Here is a 19,823-nt window from a genome sequence, read left to right as displayed (position 1 = left end):
TGCTCTCTTTTGTTGCCCCTCCCCCACTCGGCCTCCACCCTTTTGCCAAACTTTCCACCCCATCTCCCATGCTAGTGATGACCCAGGCGCCCCGCTCCGCAAAGGCTTTCTAACTCAGGGAAGGACACCTCCCCGCCTTCTGTCACCTTGAGCATCCACACGAAGGCAGCTCTCAGACCCAGCCACACCCAGCCAGTCTTTGCTACGTCAGGATGCCGAAACCTCCCCTCCTTCCGGGTCCTTCTCCGGGGTCACCTCTCCCAGATGAACTCTACCGGCTCTGGCTTTCCTAGTTCCCTCGCCTTTATCTCTCAAGTGTTACCGAGTGTATACTCGGAGTCAAGCACCGGGCCAGCTTCCCTTGGGTGGAGGTGACAGCCATGGTGGCTGATGGTAAGAGGTGGGAGGATGGATAGAGGGATGAAAAAGGATAAGGCATTTTCTTTTTCTCTAGAGGCTCCGTCTAGCAGGGAACCCAGGCGTGCAAACAAATAATTCTCGAGTTAAGTGCTATGTTTCGTTTGCTTTTTGAAGTACGAACCAAAAGCGATGGGAGTCCAAGAGGAAAAGCGATTCTGAGGGGGATGCAGGGATCGGAGGAGAGGGAGGTTTTTAGCTGGGTCTTGCAGGGTAAGCAGGAGCCCCTCGGAGAGAGAAGAGGGAGCAGGAACAGGACAGCGTCTTTTACAGCCTGAATGTCGCTGAGCATTGGCTCCTGGTGCAGAGGTGAATGGGGCGGGAGATGGGCGCTGGTTTAAAGAGGGCTCTGTAGGAGACAAGAGTCTGCACGTCACCCTGTAGCAACTGGGGGGGGCTGCTGATACTCTCTAAGCAGGGTGGTGACACAGAAGCAGGCACATGGAATGTACAGTGAAAGACATCGGCCACCAAAAGGCCACACGGTGTGATTCCATTTATAGGAAATGTCCAGAACAGGAAAATCCATAGGCGCAGAAGTAGATTAGTGGCGTTGCCAGGGGTTGGAAGAATGGATGGTGGGGGGCTGGATACCACCACTGCCCCGACGGACCCAGGCTGGCCACTGGGAGACCCTCGGCAAGGCTGCAGCACCCGCAAATGTAGAGGTCCCCGCTCAGCACAGCTGCTCCGAGCAACGACCTTCTGCAGGGTGCAGGCCACTGGAGAGATCCCGGGACCACCCCCCCATCTGGGGCAGGCTCCCCGTCTCCCTATGCTCAAGAGGTGTGGCTGGCACCTTTCGCCTGGGACCTGAGCGACAGACAGGTCACCTGACAAGCCACAGCACTTAATTTTGAAGACAGGCAGGTCCCCCGGTAATAGAGCAGGCAGGGAAGCGGCTTTGCCATAGACGGAGAAATTAGGGCAGAAAATAACACCGTGAAAACGGAACTGTCCAGAAATAGGAGAGAGGGAGCCTTACTCACATCCCAGTGTGTCAGGGCCTGTCTGAGCTCCTGGGAGCCCAGGGACAACCAGTTTCTCTGCTGGGCTCTGAGCTCTTTTATGGGCCACGTACTTGGTGGGGCCCACTCTGCACCAGGGGTAGAGGGAGACCCCTGGGGAGCAAGGTGCTCTGACAGAGTCCTTTGTGTGTGGTCCTGAGCGACTATAACAGGGCTGTGAGGGAGCACTCACCCCCGAGGTTGGGAAGCAAAGGACCCCATTCTCAAAGCCCTGTCACCTAGAAGGTCTGGGGACTCGGGTTCCCTGGACACCGGCATTGAGGAAGGGGGGAGACGGATCAGCCATCACAAGTGGGTTGAAATTTCTGATGCTTGTACAGTGGTGTGTGTGTGTGTGTGTGTGTGTGTGTGTGTGGTCCTTGGTTGAAGATTTTGACACTCGGATGGGGTGAGGAAGAGGTCTGGAGGCAGGGGTGGCTGAAGCTTGAAACTATAGGAAAACCTGCAGGCTTTCACGTCTCCAGGTTTTCCTTCTGGTCCCAGGGCGGGCAGAGGGCAGGACCGGCCCCCCTTCCACCCCCCACCCCGGTCTGCACGGGGGCAAGTGCTTGTGAATGGAAGCCCGAGGAAGCCCAAAGCAGCCTGGGAAAGGAAGGTGATGCCCTCCCGACTCCCTGGTGGGCAGTAGCTTTATTCTTACTCTGGGCTTGGGGGCGAGGGCAGGGCAGAGAGGAGAAGGCGAGGCGGAGCAGGTGTGAGGGGGAGGGCCTCAGTGATTTTTCCCAGCATCCCCTAGGCCACTTCTCTCACTACAAACCTCAGTCTCAAGCCACTTGGTTGTCATGGAAACAGGCGGAATAGAACAGATGGTCTCCACTAGCCAAATTCCAATTAAACCGGGCAGAGATGGATGGAGAAAGGGGTGTATGCGACTAGGCCACAGAGGGCTCTGTCCCCCAACCCAGCCTGCCCGCCCTGGGCTCCCCGAGGATGGACAGGAAGCCCCCGATCCCTTCCGGCAGATCAGGGACTGGGGTCAGAAGGACGTTCTGGGAGATGGGTGGAGAAAGCTGGCTGGAGGAGGGTCCCCACTCAGTCCCCTCTAACCTCACCCCTTGACAAAGGTTGAGGGAATGCCGCCTTGGAGAGGGGCACTACCGGGGGGTGGGGGTGGGGACACACATTTAAATCTACAGAAACGCTGGAACAGAGATGCACGCGCACATGTACACCCAAACATCCACGTGCAACGAAACAGTGCTGCACACGTATACGTGCGCATGTCCGTGCACACGCACACGCACAGAAACTCATGAGGGCACGCGCAGAAAGGTTACGCAAAGCCATTAATCAGAGACACGCTTAGAATAGTACAAAGAAAATGCTCTGGAAAATAAAGTAAGCAATTTATTTCAATTTATTTAATAAACATGTATTAAGAAAGTAGGAATTGCAAGCACACACACACACACACACACACACACACACACGTGCATGCACGACATGGTCCCAGGCTCAAGGACACAGGAAATATTAACCACTAACGCGATCAATGTGCTATGGCAAGAATGCTTGAAAGTGCCATGACGATACTGGGGGGGAAATGATGAATTGGGGGCAGGGGATTCTTGCCAGGCCACGAAGCAAGGCCCGCCAAGCAGAGGGACAGCAAGAGCAAAGGCCTGGTGGGGTGAAAGGTGAGAAACAGCGAGCAGAGGGCACGAGCTCAGCGTGAGTGGGGTCTGGACGCCACACACGGACACACCTGCCAGCACGCACCTGCCTGCGGAAGCACACAGCCACGCCCGACTTCACACACGCAGCCACAGCGCCCTGCGGTCCCCCCAGGGCTCGATGCCCAGGAGATACTTAGCAAATGTGAACGCCACGAGAAAAGATGCTTTTGTTTGCCGCAAACAACATGAGGTGGGTATGGGAGGTGTCAGGAAGGAGAACGGGAAGCGTCGGAAGTTTGCACATCTTGGCTACGGGGGTTACGCAAAGTGCCAACAACACGGAGAGGTGCGCAGAAGAAGGAAACCTCATCGTCGCTTACTAGGGGCTGAGAAGGAGGGAAGCCAGCCAGCTCCCATCGGTTTACTGTACGTTTAGGGAGCATCTACTGTGTACAAGGCACCGAGCTAAGGCCTGCAGAGATCTTAAGGCTGAGCCCTCTCCTTCAAAGGGCTCAGTGTCTGGGGCGAGGGGAGGAGAGAAAGTACGAGACCATGCAGGAGGTTCTGGCTACAGTGAGACCCCGGACCAGTGGTTCTCACCTGGGGTGCCCCTGCCTCCCAGGGGACGTTTAGCAATGTCTAAAGGCATTTTTTAAGTGTCACGCAGTGGGGGGTGAGGGAGGACACTGCTGGCTTCTACTGGGTAGAGACCGAACGTCCTACAGTGCACAGGATAGTCCCACATAAAAAGGAATTATCTGGCCCCAAACGTCCAGATAGTGCTGGTTGGGGCTGAGAAACCCCGACGTGGACCATGGGGTCTGTACTTAAGTCACTAGCACTGGGGAGCTTGAGAGAGCTTCAGACAGAGCAGGGCTGTGACACATCACACTTCTTGCTCTGACAGGGGTGTGCGGGCTCCCCAGGAATGGGGAGAGGCCCCCAGGATGTCTCAGAGGGTGGTGGTTGTGGACGGGGGAGGGGCCGCTTCAGCCACTCCTACTCAGACTCCAGGTCTCAGCCTCAAGGTCACTGCTCCAGGGCCCAGATTAGGGCCCCACCCCCACCCCATGTCCCCTTCAGAGCCCCGTGCCTAGTTTACTCACTCGGGAAATTCTCTGCACTGCTCTGTGCATCTCTGTGCCCAGAGAACAGGAATGGCACCTGTTTGGAGTGCCGGACCTCCCTACCAGCTCCCGCAAAGGATTGAAACAGGTGGGAGAGGTTCCTCTTTCCCACCTCCCCATCCCCTGACCACACGCCTTATAAAAACAGGTCTCAAGGAACTGTTCCGGCACCCATCGGGTGGGATAGCACCAAGGATCCGGATGGAGGAGGAGGCCTGGAAACCCACACGGCCCAACAGCAAGTTTTCTAGCAGTTGGAGATGAAAATGTCGCCCCAAAGCCCAAGCTCAAGGACGCGTGGCCCCCTCTCCCCCTCACCCTGAACCTCCAATCCTGTTTCCACTTGGGGAGTCACCTGGTCTTCAAGTGCCCCCTGAGGCACATTAGCCTTTCAATAAAGCCTTGAACCTCTGTTTGAGCTGCTGAAAGCACTTTGTCTTGACACAAGGGACCTGGCACCTATAGATAAACATCTGTTGACTAACTGACCTCACCTAAAGGATTAGGGAAGCATTACCCACAGGGTCACCCCAGGACCCTGCCTGGCCAGCGGCAAGGTCAGCCAAGTGAGTCAACAGAGGCCAGGGGCCCTGCTAAGGAGATGCCTTCTGGGGTGGTCGTGGGGCCCGCCCTCCCAGCAGGAAATATCTAGGGGCATCCAAAGAGCCTGTGGGGGGAGGCTGGCTAAAACAGGCCACTAATCTCTCTTGAAGATTAAATACCACACTGGCTCCAGGGACCAGAAACCAGCTGGGGGGGAGGGGACAGGGGGGAGGTGGCGGCCCGGGGCAGGGGCGGAGGTGGGGGCTTCTTTTTCAGAGGCCTGGGCAGAGCCTAGAAGGTGGGGGTGGGGGAGCTGAAATTGGGGGAAAAACACCAATGATTAACCAGAGCTACTAATTATTAACCAGCTAGACTCTTGGACTTGAGCGCCCCATTTCTGGCTTCACCCCTTCACCGGTGTTGAATCCCAAGCATCCCTAGATCTCCCCGCCCCTCCTCCTAGCGTGGAGACTATCTCCAGGCCTGGCCTTGCATTTTATCTCCCGGTGCCCTTCCCAGAGGTGGCGGCTGCTATTGAATATCAACCCCCACTCCCAGCCCTGGGAGGGTGTCGGGAGAGACTAGGATGACAAGTGATTGAAACTATTATTTGGGGCAGGTCCCATGCTTAGTCTGGAGGACCCGAAGGCAGCGGTCCTTGGGATCCATCCCCTCTTGGCCTCCAACCCCCACCCTCACCCTCTGGAGGGTAGCTCAGCCCCTTATCTCTCCCTGCTCAGCCTCAGGGTTTGGCGGGGGGGGGGGGGGGGGGAGGCCGGAGGAGTAGGGAAAAGGAGGGAGGGGAGCTCCCAAATGTGCTGCTAGGGAGGGGTCTGGTGACAGGGAGGGTGGCAGGGATCGGGAAGCCTCGGGGACGTGGGAGAAGGGGTTCCAAGCTGAGCCTCCCGGGCTTTGGGCAGGGGCACTGGAGCTGAGAAGGGCAGAGGCATGCTGGGGTTCAGGAGGGAGGCTGCTGGGTTACCTTCAGGATTCAGGGAAGCCCAGATGCTCCAGGGGCGAGAGCCTCATCTAACAACGGGCCACAGGAAGCCATGGTTAATTCAGTCTCAACTGAGAAACAAAGTGGGTCACAAGGGTCTGCCTACGGGCTATGTAGTGCCTGGATGGTACCGATGAACTGCCTGCAGGGTGGTGGACCATATCACGGCCTCCGTATCACAGTGTCAGACAGCGGGGTGCGGTGCCTCACCCGGCCACATGCCCCAGCTCGCCCTTAGTGCCGCGACATGCCATGGAGCCGCTGCCCCATGTCGTGAGGCACTAATGGGCGACACGAGAGGCTGCCAGGAGATCACCCCATGTGGGCGTCCCTGTGGTGCACTGCCTCCCACGGTGACCACACCCATTCCAACTGGCCCCCACCCGTCCCCATCAGGGCACAGGCTGCTGGGAGAATTAGGGGCTGCTCCTGCTGTCTCCAGGGCGAAGTGACAGTGACGGCAGGCAGCCCCTCCCCACCGCCCTCCCCGCTGTCCTCCCTATGCCCTGAATCTGTGCAATATGCTCCCTTTCTCAGGCCCTTCTCTCCCCATCACCAACTTAATTCCTTAATTCCCGCTGGAGATAAGCGGATCTTTCACTGCAATTTATTGTTAATCCAAAGGAAAACAGGGTTCGGAAGGGGTGAGGTGGAGGTGGGGAGGCGTGAAGGCAGCCGACCCACTGTGCCAACTCCCGGATCCTAGGGTGGTTGTAGTGGCTGGGGAATCCTAGGCCAAAATCCTCGGGCAGGTCAGCCTGTATTTGGGGCATCACGCCGGCCACCGGGGATCGAGAGAGCGTGTCAGACCTGGTCAAAAGCACTCGTGGGAGAGAAAACTGAGAGCTGGAGACCCTCTTTAATGCCTGAAGTATATCACGTGCAAGATCAGACGCGCTCCACACGATCCCAAGTGGGCAGAAGCAGGATTAATAGGTGGGAGCTTCAGGCATGCAGACTTCAGCTCCGTGCGAGGAAGAATCTGGGGCAGTGAGAGCTGTAGGGGCATCCACGTAGGGTGGTGAGTTCCCCATCGTTGGAGGTATTCATGCTGAAGCTGGATGTTCAACCAGCTGGTAGGGCTGCAGTTGAGGGGTTTTAAGAAGGATCATTCGACTCTCCTTCCAATGCCAGGTTTCTCCTGACTTACCCAGTCTATCCTCCACAGGGAAGGGAGTTATTTTCCCCTCCAGGGAAGGGAGGTACCCTCAGCTGATAGCTGGGAGGCTCTTTTTGGACCCGAGGATGGGAGGGGAGGGGAACGCATAGGCTCAGAAATTTAACCCGCCTGCAAGGGGGCAGGAGAACGCACTCCCTGTCCCTAGGCCCTTCACAGCCCAGCAGGGAAGGCTTAGGAGGAGTGATAGGTTTACTTGGGCCGACCCTACAAGGCCCCAGCTCCTTCTCTCCATCTCCCAGCCAGGCCACTGTCCTGTGGCCACTAAGAGAGGGCACCCTCAGCTGTCACCTGCTGTGTGTCAGGTCAGAGGGCAGGTGCCGTCCCCTGTTAGGCCAAGTTGAGGAGTGACAGGAACTCAGCCGAGGGACCCCTGCGGTGTGCTGGGCCAGGCTGCCCGGTCCCAGGGAACTGCCCTTCCCCTTGATGGAGGCTCCCCGGGCCAGCAGCACCTAACAATAACCAAGTGGTGTGCAGGCTCGCTCTGGAGCAGGCACTGTGTTCATCACACCACATGCATTATTTACCTTTTCTAAACCTCTCATCATCACATCCCTGCTTTCCAGGGAAGGGAACTCAAGTTTAGAGGAGACGAGACCCAGATACGCGTGAGGGCGCACGTAAGTGATAAGAGACGGGGACCACGTGGTTCCAATGCAGCCGGTGGGTTCAATTTGCTGGGGAGGAAACAGTCAAACCAGTTGTTTGCGATCCTATAGACAAAACAATTATCCAAGATTGACCTTCTGCATTCTCTAACTGGCGGCTGGGGGGCAGTGCAGACCCTGCCTCTGATGGTCATCGTCTTTGATTGCCTGCCTCTCCCCCCCCACTTCCTGCCCCTGCCCCCCAGTATCCAGGCTCTGCCCATTCCCCTCCCCCAGCCGGGGAAGAGCCCCCTGCCTCCGTGGGGGAGAAGATGGCAATCAGAGTCTAATCGGGAGCGCGTACGCACACACACACACACACACACACACACACACACACACACCATAAACCTCTCTCATACACACACAGAGGACATAAAAACACTTGTAAAGAAACACATAAAGCAGCACAAATTATCATTACAGCTCGAGCTGTATACACAAGTGCTGAGGGGGTAGGAGTGATGGAGTGAGAAGGTGGGAGAGGAGAATCGAGCCATTTCCTGGGCAGGATGTTTCTGAGTCGGGGGGGGGGGGGGCGGGGGGCGCTGGTCCCCAGCAAAGTGGCCTGGTGGCTCTGTCTGCCCCTGCTCCAGGCTCTCTGGGAGGAAGGGAGAGCCACAGAGACCCTTCCCGCTTATCGCTGCCACAGTGCCAAGAGGTGGGTCCTACGGACGTTGCGGCCTCCCTCCCCCATTGCCACCCCTTTGGTAGGGGCAGGGAGGCCCATCATCTGACTCTGGGGAGGTGACTCAGGTTGGGAAGGGTGCCGGGCGGGCTGGGGCAGGCACGGGGAGCGGGGGGCTGTTGCCTAAGTTCCCCAAAGGCCCATCCATCAGCCGAATGGAGATAATCAGAGTGCTCAGCCGGCCCAGGACACTGATTACTCTCCGGGCACCATAAACACAGGGAATAAATCTGGGAAGGGGCTGGGTAGGAGGGCGGCTCGGTAGCAGGGCTGGCCACCCTGCCTGGGAAGGGGGAGGCAGCCCATCCATCATTCTGAGAGATGTAGCTATCTAGGCCAATGAGATGGAGGACAGTTCGGGGGGCGGGGGAGGTGGGCAATCATAATAAAATAATCCGGTGCAGTGTGGCTGCTGTGCTCTGATCTTATATACACTCAGGAGGAGGCTGTCCCTGCCCCTGCTTCAATTTTTACCCAGTAGCCACCGCAGGAAGCTTCTGCCACTGACACCAAACTCTCGGAGGACATCTGGCCCACAGGGTAGAGAAGAGGGGCACGGAGGTGGTGTGGCTCGAGAGTGCGGCTGGGCATCCGCGGGCCCAGGGCCATGCGGGTCCCTTGGTGCCGACAAAGGGCGCTCCTCCTTAGGTTTGGATGGGGGCCAGGTGGGTCCGGAGCCCTCCATCCTACTATTCCTTCCAAGCACTTCCTGGGCGCCGGGCAGATTCCGGGCCCAGGAACCAATCGCATAGCGCTGGCCTGTGTCTGGGCCACAGAGGCCGCGCCGTAATTCAAGCTAACGGAGCATGGATAATCTAGAACAGCAGAGGGTCTAGGAGGAATTTCTCTTTGGCGTCGAAACCTATCAGATGACTGTTTTGCAGCCCAGTTACCCTCCTAATTAAGCAAGTTTGTGAGGCCTGAGTCCACGTGGTGATGTGCGGGGTCAGGGTGTGCCGAGCGGAGCATCGGCCCGGGGTCACCCTCCAGAGGACAATCTGCATGTGAGCGATCTGGAGGTCGCTGAGTCCTCAGCCACAACGTCCAGAGAGCGTTTTGATTTTTCTGCTCCCACGACCCTCTTCCCTGGGATAGTTCTCTAAGCCGGCTCCGTGGCTGCCAGGCCTCTGTCCTCAGCTCCCTGCTCTGAACCTGCCTCGGGCAGAGGAAGCACCGGCCCTTTCATCCCAGGGGATCAAAGCAGCCAGCACAAGTGAACACCCTAAATCCTCCCCACCTCCCCAGGTAGGGGCCCCTCCCTTGCCATCTTTTGGGATCTCTGGGTGAGGGCCTGCGAGACCAGAACCTTCCAGAAGCTTTGGATAGGCACTGGCATAGGATCAGCTTGCTGAGCTGCGGACCCACCCAGGACCAGGGGCTTGCCTGGGAACACCCGCTGCGGATAGTTCCAGGCGGCTTCTTTGGGAGAAGCTGTTCCACCTGGCCCTAGTCTCGTCAGTGAAGCATGGGAGGAGCCCCCCCTCCCCCCGCAGGTGGCATCAGTGATACCCAGAAGCTCAGCGGATGAAACAGTGATGACATTGAGACATTTCTTTCCAGCAGAGCCACATTCACACTCCCAAGAGAAAACAGGGACTGCAGTGGAATCTACCAGCAGTGCAATGGTTGTTACTTCGAGCACCTGTAAGGTATCCAAGGACACAGTAATGACCACCGAGACTCTGATGATGGGCACTAATAACCTCACCCGCTCCAGGGCCGCACCAGGTTATTCCTGCGCCATCAGAGGGAGCAGGGGGCGCTGAGCGATATACGAGGGTGGTGGGCATCCCGGACGCAGGGTCTTGTGTTAGTCCAGGAGTGGTAAGCCGTCTTTCTCCGTCACCCATCCACCCAGGAGAGAGGCAGCTTAGCTAAGCGGTATGATCGCGGACACTGGGCCCGACTTCCTGGATCTGAATCCCGGCTCTGCCACCTAGTAGCTGTGGGACCACGGGCGGGTGGTCTAACCTTTGCCTGGGCCTCATCTTTCCACGTGTGAAAAAAGGGAGAAGAGAAGGGCCCTCTACATGAGTGGTAATGAAGATTAAGTCAGTGATTACATGTGAGGTGTTTATAACAGTGTCGGGCACCCAAGAAGTCTCAATATAAAGTTTGTTATCACCACCATCGTCATCAGCTGCCCAAACAACCAACCATGTATCCACCTGGCCCACGATGTGGCCAAGCCTGTACTAGGCCCCGGGGACACCGAGATCCATCAGCAGTGGACTTGTCCTTTTGGAGCTCTTGGTCTTGGGGAGAAGAAAAACCCCAGGCTCAAATAACTATACAGCAAGATGCAGAGTGGTTAATGCCATAGGGGGGCATGGAGGAGGTGCCAGGGGGCTTTGAGATGGGAGAGGTTATCCCCAGCTGGGAGAGGGGGTGGGTCACGAGGTTCATGACAGAAGTGGCTCTTGATCTCAGTATTTAGATATGGGAAGGAAGGGAGAACTTTAGGCGGGGGGGGGGGGGGGGGTGCTGGCATGTGCAAAGGCACTGAGGCGGGAAAACGTGGGACATGAATAGAGGGGTGTGTGGCTGGGTGGGCCTGGCGTGCGGGGGAGGGCAGTGAGAGAGGAGCTAGGGAGGGGGTAGCCATCGGATGCTTCTGGGCCTGTGAGCGTCTTCCTCACGTGCACTTCAGGTGTATCCATCCAAGAAGCAGTGTGAGCAGATTGGAGCCAGAGAGCCAGGAGGCAGGGGCTGTGGCAACAGTCCCGTGAACAAGGGCGCTACTAACAGCCCCTCCCGAGGTGGGGCCCATGTCAAGTGGTGGCAAGGCTGGCTTGGCTCTGAGGCACCTTCTCTAACTTTCTTTGTCCTAGCAGGCTGGCAGCATTTGCCCACAAGATACCAGGACTGAGGGAGGGCGTGCTGGGGGCGCGGCTCGGGCCCCAGGAACCAGAGCGCATGGAGGCAGCCTCACCGATCCCCCTTGGGGCCAGCACTCCAGACCGGCTCGAGACTAGGGCCCTACGGGGGAGCCCCAGGAGCCAGTACAGGTCTCTAGTCCCCTTTTCTCCAGAGCGGACTCGCGTCTGCCCAAACAGATCGGCCCTCCCAGCTCCGCTGACTCATTTGGCGGGCAAACCAGCTCATGCGCCAAAGCGTGGGCTGGCCTGTGTGACCCTCCATGGAAGCGTACCAAGTGAGCTCGTGTGCGCTAAGAACAAGTTATTTGCGCCTGTCGCTTACTTTTCCTCCACAAGACGGAGGTACCAGGAAGGGGCGAGCTTTCCTTTGCTCTGGGCTTGTTTTTTATGGTGATGACCACTGAGCCCCGGTGGTATTCTGGTGACCAGCAGGTATATGCGGAGGATTGTAGGAAAAGAGAGATCAAGATAAAGCGGAGAGGGGAAGGCAGAGGCAGAGAGGAGCCGGGCTGTCGACAGGCACTCGACTCTGCTGAGCAAGAAATAATCCCGGCTCCGGTGGGGAGAACCCCATGACGGCACCCAAGCCTCCGTCACAGCAACTGTGGACAAGTTACCCCACCTCAGGGAGCGGTGTGAGACCGGTGAGACCCTGTCCTAGCTGTCAGGTGACAGAAGTGCATCTTCAGGGAGGAAAAATGTTTCCACCGTGGGGTCCCCAGGTCTCCACCCCCACGGGGCAGGAGGATGGGCCGGGATTCTCAAGCCAGCGTGGCCGTGAGGAAGCCAAACTCATCTCTACTGCTGGGATGTGACTCTCAGACCTACGGGTGAGCGTGGGGAGCCGTCCCCTGACCCCAAGGCCCCCCTCCGCAGGATGGTGTTTTGCTAAGCTTCTCAGCCAGCTCGTGCCAGACAAGGCGGGCTCCTACGAACAGCCCTGGAGGGAGCGTGTGCTTCTCCCCTTCAGGCAGGGGACAGAACTGGGGATTCGAGTGGGCAGGAGGGAACCTGTGTTTGCAGCTTTGGGGAGCACACATTCCAGGACAGGGAACGGGGAGGCAAAGAACTCCACTTAAGCCCACAGATCGAACTCCAACTCCCAATGGGACACTCTCATGCCCATGGCCACTGGCCTGCTTTGCTTCCTGGGCCACGCCTGCCGCTGTCTCCCAGTGGAGCTACCAGCCAGTGGAACTAATGTCCTCTAATGAGATCCGGGCCAGAGTGGCCGGGCGGGTTTTATTGTCTGTGGCTTGGTAATGAGACTCCTCATAAACTGGGAATGACATTGGGGTCTGTGCAGGCCAGAGCGGGGCGGGGAGTGGCCCAGGAGAGGGAGTCCGCTCTGCCTGCCAAATCTCACCCCTTCCCCTCTCTGTGGCTCTGTGCGTCCGCGTGCTCTCGGAGCGCCACTCTCTGCCCCAGTGCCTGCCTGTGCCCTGGGGCTCTGTGCTCATACCTCAGGGCCCTGCCCATGTCTCAGGCTAGATCTCCAGGGGGTGATGCTCTAGCTTCCAGAGGGACACTGTTCTCCCTGGCTCCCCTAGCTGTTCTTGCTGGGCGTGCCGACCTGGGCTCCACGGTCAGCTCCCTCCGGCTGGGCCACCCTCCAACCTATGTCTTCCCCCTTTCCCTCCATTCCCCAGGGAGCTCTGGCTTGTTGTAGGGGGAGAATGGTGGTGGCTGGTGAAGTGAATGACCGTCTCACCGGACACGTTCCGTGGTGGCCCGGCTCAGCCTCTTCTGTATCTGTGCATCTCAGCCTGTGTCATCTCCTTCATCTACTGGATTTGAAGTCACAAGTTCTGGCACCCGATTTGGCCTCCCTGGCTTGAGATGGTCAGCAAATGACTAAGCCTGACTCACTTTCCTCATCTGTGAAATGGAAGGGCCAGGAATACCATTCTCCCGGGGCTACTGGGAGGATCGGCTGGAGCCACGAGCCGTAAAGAGCACCACAGACATTTTTATTATTGGGGGCGAAAGGATTCCATCTGCAACCGGAGAAACTGGGGGAGGGCTTCCTGCCAGTGAGAAGGGGGTGACGCCAGGAGGGATGCTCTATCTGGCTGTACCGTCTTGCCAGATGAGTGGGCTGCGGGAGAGAGGGTCGTGCTGCCCACCCTTCCCCCAAACGTGGGATTTTGAAGGAAGGCAGGGGCTGAGCCCCAGGCCCTCCCTGCCGGCCCCGGCTTCTACCACAGCCAGTACTCCAGATGTAGCCAGGGAGTGAGGAGGGTGCCGGGGAGAGCCCCTGGTGACAGGCTGCAGAGCAAAGACCACACAGCACCTGCTGCTTGTGAGTACACGACCACCGGGGTCGGGCGCGCAGGTGCCTGGAGCCCACCAGGCCATCTGAGCCCCCAGGGGCTGCTGCGGCCCCTGCCCTCACTTCCAGGCGGGGCTCAATGAGCAGCTCCCGGTTGGCGACAAGGGAAGAGAGGTCAGCACTGGGCAGGCAGCTGAGTGGCTCTTTCTCAAGGGAGTACAAAGTGGCCACTGCCCAGCTGGCAGCTGAGAGGGCGCCGGGACCACTCAGAGGACGGGCGTGGAGAATAGGAGTAGCTGCCACTTTACTGCATGTTTATCACAGGCCGGGTGACGAGCTAAGCACTTTTCATACTTTATTGTCCATCTACACTTCACAACCTCCTCTGGAATCTGTATTAACAGAAACCCATTTTACAGATGGGAAAAACTGAGGCTTACAAAGTAACTTAACCAAGCCCACTCAGCCAGCAAGTAGGAGAGCTGGGATTCAAACCCAGTCCACCTGGCTGCACTCTGCTGTCTCACTACGCTGGGTGGCCACGATGGGGTCCTTCCTAGGCTGCAGGGAGAGGAACCAAGCCGTCTGCCGCTCTCTCAGAACTAGGGCCCGAGACCGCTGTTGCCTTGCCCTAGAAGACTGTGAAAGGCACAGATCCCATGAGCCCGGGGCGGATGGGGGGGGGGGGAGGGGGGAATACATACCATTGCTCCCCTCCCCCATTCAAGGATAAACCTTGGGATTATCCACTGCCCTAAAGTAAAGAGCCCGTCATCTGCCACCAGGAAGACTTCCTTTGTGTCCTTGTCGGGTCTCTCCTATTGCACTGTGTTCATCTGTCCTTCGGGAACGGGTCAGGGTTCAGGTGCTAGGCTTGATGTGTTTTCTTCCCACCTCTTCCCTCTCCCCATCTCCCAGATCAGCACAATCCAGAGTTTCAAGGGTTAACTGGACTAAGGGGTGTTATCTCCAACGCAGGGCATTCCCTCTGCAAAGTGATCCCTGCTCAGATCTTAAGTTACCTCCTGCCCCCGCCAGCACATCTGCTGCTGGCTCGGCGGACCTGGTCTCTATGGAGAGGGGCGGGCATCGTGGGGGAGAAACACCTGCCAGCCGGTCTTGGGCACGGGGTCCTGGGTTCCCAGGACAGGCAAAGTTCTTCCCTGCCTCTCGCCCCTCATTCCCTCTCAGGGGGCTCTCCCATTCTGCTGCACGGAGCCCAGGGTGGTTCCAGGCACGTGTATGTTGCCGACCTGAGTACGCCTGTGGTTGGTTCCACGGGGCTATTTTCGTGGAGGACCCAAACCCGCACTCCTGCCCCTTTTAAAATGCCCAGAGTTGGCCACCTTTCTCCTCAGATGATCCCCTTTCCCCCAAGTGTTCAGGCACAAAGTAAAGATGCCCAATGAGTAGCTGCAAACCTATCTCCCGGGGCCCCTCCCAGCCTTCTAGGGATCTGGAGAAGCCCTGGGGCAAGCCGGGCCCCAGTCGACACCAGGATCCAGATACCATGGGCCAGGGAGACAAGACAGGAAAGTCTCCTTCCTCACCAGCTGAGCATGCAGAGGCCCAGTGTAAAGCCAAGGGCAAGAACAGAAAAAGAAACCAGTGTAAAGGCTTCCGGCTCTCAAAGGACCCAGCAGCCCACCTGGCAAGTCCTAGGTCTCTTCCCCAAATCACCTCTCTGACCCTGTGACATCAACACAGGTCTTATCAAGGCTCAGAGCCGCTCACAAAACCCTAGTGGGAAAGACAGAAGAGATCGGTTATACGTGAATATACACCTGATATACAGTTATAGCCCTAGTCCCGTGCCGACCCACAGCCACCAGCGCCCAAGACCTCCTTGCCCTCGCGCCCGTGGGTCTGCCCGTGCACAGGGGATTGCAGATCACCGACGCAAGCACACAAAGCCTGGCACGTGTGTGTGCCAGTCCACACGGATGGTGAGACGATATGCAGGCTGTCAGAAATGTCACCGCCGGAGCGCCACAGCTGGCTGGTGTCCAGTCTAGTCCGGCACGCGGGCTGACGGTCAGAGTCAAAACAACAACAACGACAACGACGGTAAAACAGGCGAATACACAGGTACCCCCTCGGTCTGTCTCTCCCCCAGGTGGGAGCCACTCAAGTTACCAGGTTAACCAGGAAAAGATACAATCAGGAAAATCGAAGGTATATTCACACCTCCCTCGGGTGTTTTCTGTTTGTGCCGAACAATGAACGTAAGTCAGCTGCTAAACAATGGCAGTATCGTAAGACGCAGCAACGGGGGCAGACCCTCTGCCCGTGCCCCGGCCCCGCGCCACCCCCCTGCCCCCCCAAGCCTGGCCCACTTGCTCGCTTGCTGAGCCATCGGCACCAGGGTTCTGCTGGCTGGCATGACCGTCCTGGCAGCATTCAACGGGGTCCTGGGTCAGGAAGTGGCTAACGAGTAGGTGGGTTCATTGTGCAAAGCTGAGTGGCTGAGACGGGAACTGGTATCATCATCTTGGCCGGCATCGGGCAACAAGGGACCACCTGTCCCCCTGAGCCACAGATATTCAGGCTCAGAGATGCCTTACGGGCTGCTCAGCCAGGGCTGCGGGGCCCAGGCTCTGCAAGATCTTCTCCTCCCCTCCAGCTTGGACTGTCAGGCCTTGAATCTGATTCTGAGACACTCTCTACAGCGCAGCCTCCAAAGCGGGCACTGAGATTGCTGTTCGCACACGCTGTAATCCCCAGGCCGGCAGAATTGGTTTTGCCATAATGTCCTGCCCAGCAAGCCTGAGCACATCACTGTCTGTGAGAAATGGGGAGAGAGGAAAATAGCCCAGCAGCTCCGACACTCGGAGTTTTGAAGGAAACCACCTTCTGCAGGCTCTGTACAGACTGCAGAGAAGGGATGTGCCGCGGGCCCGACAGGTCTTCCGAGGGTGTGCACGACACCTGGGGTGTGTGTTCTCTTTCCAGACAAAAGGTTTGGGGAAGCCAATTAGGGAGGGTGTGGTGTAGGTGGGACACCGGCTCTGTGCACCTGCTTCTAAGGCAGGTTCTCTGCCTCCTCCCCAGGGCTCCTCCTGTCCCTCTTCGGGGGTGTCGTCCCTATGCTCCACTGGCCATCTCCTCTGAGTTGACCTGTAGGAACCACAGACTGTTATCTCCGAAGCTTGTGGGCTTTACCACCCAGCCTGGTAAAGGCTGTGTTGTTGAAAACATACTTCTGTGTTTACACGTCAATAGCCAGATTGAGTGTTTTTATTTTTTTTTTAGTCAGGGGGCCATCGCACACACTGGGGGCTGCCCCCACCTGCTTCGCCCCAGAGAGAGGACCTCTCTTTGCCCTCCATGCTCCCTGACACAGCCCAGGAGAACCCAGAAAAGAGCATCCAGCTGGCAAGTCTCCAGAGAGGAGCAACAGAAAGCACTCAGGAGGGAGCTGGCGAGTGGTGGAAAGTGGGGTGTGGGCAGGCAACTTCTGAGCCCCCCAGCCTCCATCCAGTGTCAGAGGGGCACAACCACACCCGCCCACCTCCCTTTGCAGGGGCACAGGGCACACAGGCGGGTGTGCGAGGGAGCTTGGCCAGCGGGGGGGATGAATTCTGGCTGCCCCTGATGCCACCCCGGCCATAACAATGACAGTCGACCGAGGAGGGCTTAAGTGCCTGAGTTGTAGTTCTCTGTCTGCATCCCACCCCTCAATCTGCAGTTTTGGGGAGAGGGGAGTGTCTACACTGAGCCAGGTGAGACTGCCATCTCCCTGACCCCACTTCCTGAGTGGGGTGGAGCAGGGCAGGCTTCCAGCCCCCCAGAGGAGTTAACCACTATGTACCTCAAAGCTGGGGGAAGAGAACAACGAAAGGAGTGGAAAGGGGGTGAGTCCATTCTTTGCCCCCAAGCCTTTCCACTCTTTGTCCGATGGGAATGAGGTTAACCCCTGGTGTGCCAGACCAGCTAGAGCTCCCCAAAAACTCTCCTTTCCCTAGCATCTGGGTGTGGACACTATGCAACTGAAGGGTTCCCAGAAGCTCACCGCACCCCCCTTCCCGTGGTCAGAGACGTCCTAGGGCCTAAGCTCTGGCTGGCTTCCCAGGAGGTCCGGTGTGAGAGAAAGACCTCTCACTCACCACGACCACCCTGCGGGGGAAGGGGGGGTCGACTCAGGCCCCTAGAAATGGATAATGCTGCTTGTGTGCCCTAGAATTCCCGCCCCCCACCTAGCAGGGCAGCACCCCACAGGCTGCAGGGGTGGGGGCACTGTGGTGCCGGCCTCCACAAAGTGCTTTTGCTACCATAGGCCATTCAGCCAGATCGGTGGAGCCCTGGCAGTGAGCTGGAGGCAGAAGGGGCATAGAATTGAATGAGGCCAGGTTCCTGCCTTCCAGGGGTACACCCCAGCCCCGGACCGCGGCAGCCAAGCTCGCCCCCCGGGGTAACAAACTAGCCCGCGAGTCTGCGGCACCGCTGGCGTCTCCAACGGGCCGCTGCCGGCGGCGCTCCAGATGTGACATTGTTGCCCCATGCGGAGCTGGTCTCTCCCTACTCCGACCCCTTATCCTAAGGCCAGACCACGTGCTCCAGCCAACCCCCGCCCTCCCCCACAAAACCCCCCCATCTAGCCCGGGCGGGAGGTCGTCTCAGGTTTCCTCCCGGAGGGCTGGAGGCACCCCCACCCCCACCCTGACCCCCGCTGGTGTCACCAGCTACCGTGGGAGCCTAGCAGCTTCCCCAGGGACACAAAGGGTTAAACCCAGGCGAGGGGACTCGGTCGGATTTGCCTCCTAAACGCATTTTCCAGTTCATTCCCCAGCACAATACGCCGGGGCCGGTCCCAGCCTCCGCCCCCACCCCACCCGTCAGATGGGCCACCGCGGGCCACCCCAGGGTCGGGCATCGGGTTAACCCCTCGGCCGCCGGCCGCCTCGAGGAAGGACACGCGGGGCAGCCTCGGGAAAGTGGGTCATGCAGCCACCTGGCTGGCACCGAGCCCGCGGCGCTTCCTCCGGGGAGAGCCCCCAAACCCCGCGCGGAGTTCCGAGGCGAAGTCCGGCTCGCGCAAGGCGGGGAGGTTGCGAGCCCGCGCGGCCCGGGCCTCACCCACCGGGATAGGAACCGCAGGTGAGCGAGAAGCTGTCTCTGACGCAGGAGCCGGCTCTCCGCGCCCGCGTGTGGCTGCGTGGGGCGGGAGGGGGCCCGAGCGCGCGGAGCCGTCTGGCGAAGGGGCCGGCGACAGAGACGAAGCCCCCCTGCCATCCTCCAAACCCGCAGCCCACCAGCTCCGAGACTGACGCCCTCCCCCTGGGGCTGTTGTCTCATACCCCGAGACGGCGATTACGGTGATTATTTTGCATTTATGTAACATGCAGTGTTTCCAAACTGCTTCCCGAGCTGAGAGCTGGTTATTAAATAAATAGAACGCGATTACATATTATTATTTTTGTGAAAAACAGAGCGGAGAAAGTGCTTTCTTGCTACACAGAGACGTGCATCCGACTGCTTCCCTGCAGGGCAGGCTGTGAGGCTTCTCATCCTCTCTTTCTCCGCCGTGCCACCCGCACCCCCCTTACCTAAGCCGTGACCCAACTTTTCTGCCTCCTTCTGCTGCCTGTAACCCAGACGTGCCCGCCGTCCAGCTCCCAGCCTCGGGAAGGCATTGGATGGTGGCGGGGAAGGGGGGGGTGGGGGGAGAGTGGAAGGCAGAGGAGGAACGCGCTTACCTGGGAGGAAGAATGCGGTCAAGCCGAGAGCGAGTCCCCACCAGCGTCCAGCGGCGCCCGCAAGCCCCATCCGAGCCATCGGGGTCCGGGGGTCCGGCGAGAGGGGCCGCGAGGAGAGCGCTCCCCGCGCTCCAGAAACCAGCCCGGAAGACGAAGGCCGATCGCTGCCGGCCGCCGGGCGCTCCGAGGATCCAGGTCAGCCGCAGCCGTCGGCCGGGGCGGGGTGGGCTGGGTGGGATCCGCGCGGCCGCAATCCGGGCCCCGGGCCGCCGGCGGCTCAGAGGCTCGGTGGATGCCCGCCGCAAGTTGCACGAGTCATGCCCCCTTCTCCTCCTCCGCTCTCCTCCCCGTGCCGGTCCCCGCCCTCTTCTTCCACGCAGAGCCGGGCTGGGGAGAGGGACCCACCCCCGGCGCGCCCGGCTGCCCGGCTGCGCGGCGCGGGCTCCCGGCCCCCGGCGCGCTCACACCCTCCCGCTCGGCTCCAACTTGCAGGCGTCCATGGCCGGCCGTCCTCCGAGGGCGGCGGGACGAGCCCAGGCGGCGGGCGGGCGGCGCGGTGGGCTCGGGGCCCAGGCGGCGGGCGGGCGGGCGCGCGGCTCGGCTGCTCGGGCGGTGCGGCTCCGCGCGCGGAGGGCGAGCCGGGTGCGCCGCGCGTCCCCCCTCCCCGCGCCGCCGCCGCTCGCGCTGCCGGGTCCCGGCCGATCCGCAACAATGTGGAGCTGCCCGGGCGCCG

At 59.2% G+C, this 19,823-nt stretch overlaps 1 protein-coding gene and 1 long non-coding RNA gene across 5 annotated transcripts in view; one reads left to right on the top strand and one right to left on the bottom strand.

The window, feature by feature from the left end:
• LOC109278515 (uncharacterized) overlaps positions 1 to 4,606 on the top strand; it is a 291,024-nt gene extending 286,418 nt beyond the window's left edge. The window contains exon 8 of the long non-coding RNA XR_008421279.1: positions 4,337 to 4,606. This is a non-coding gene — a long non-coding RNA (uncharacterized LOC109278515). The remainder of the gene's footprint in view (positions 1 to 4,336) is intronic.
• Positions 1 to 19,547, bottom strand: part of NECTIN1 (nectin cell adhesion molecule 1) — a 92,818-nt gene extending 73,271 nt beyond the window's left edge. For all 4 annotated transcript variants that reach the window (XM_019468877.2, XM_019468874.2, XM_019468878.2 and 1 more), the window contains exon 1: positions 19,091 to 19,547. In XM_019468877.2, coding sequence (XP_019324422.2) covers positions 19,091 to 19,169 — 79 coding nt within the window. In that variant the 5' untranslated portion in view covers positions 19,170 to 19,547. The remainder of the gene's footprint in view (positions 1 to 19,090) is intronic.
• Positions 19,548 to 19,823: the final 276 nt, after the last annotated feature.

This window comes from Panthera pardus, unplaced genomic scaffold (assembly GCF_024362965.1).
Source record: "Panthera pardus isolate Hobbes unplaced genomic scaffold, ASM2436296v1 HiC_scaffold_12, whole genome shotgun sequence".
Classification (NCBI taxonomy): Eukaryota; Metazoa; Chordata; class Mammalia; order Carnivora; family Felidae; genus Panthera; species Panthera pardus.
This window is presented reverse-complemented; position numbering and strand designations above follow the sequence as displayed.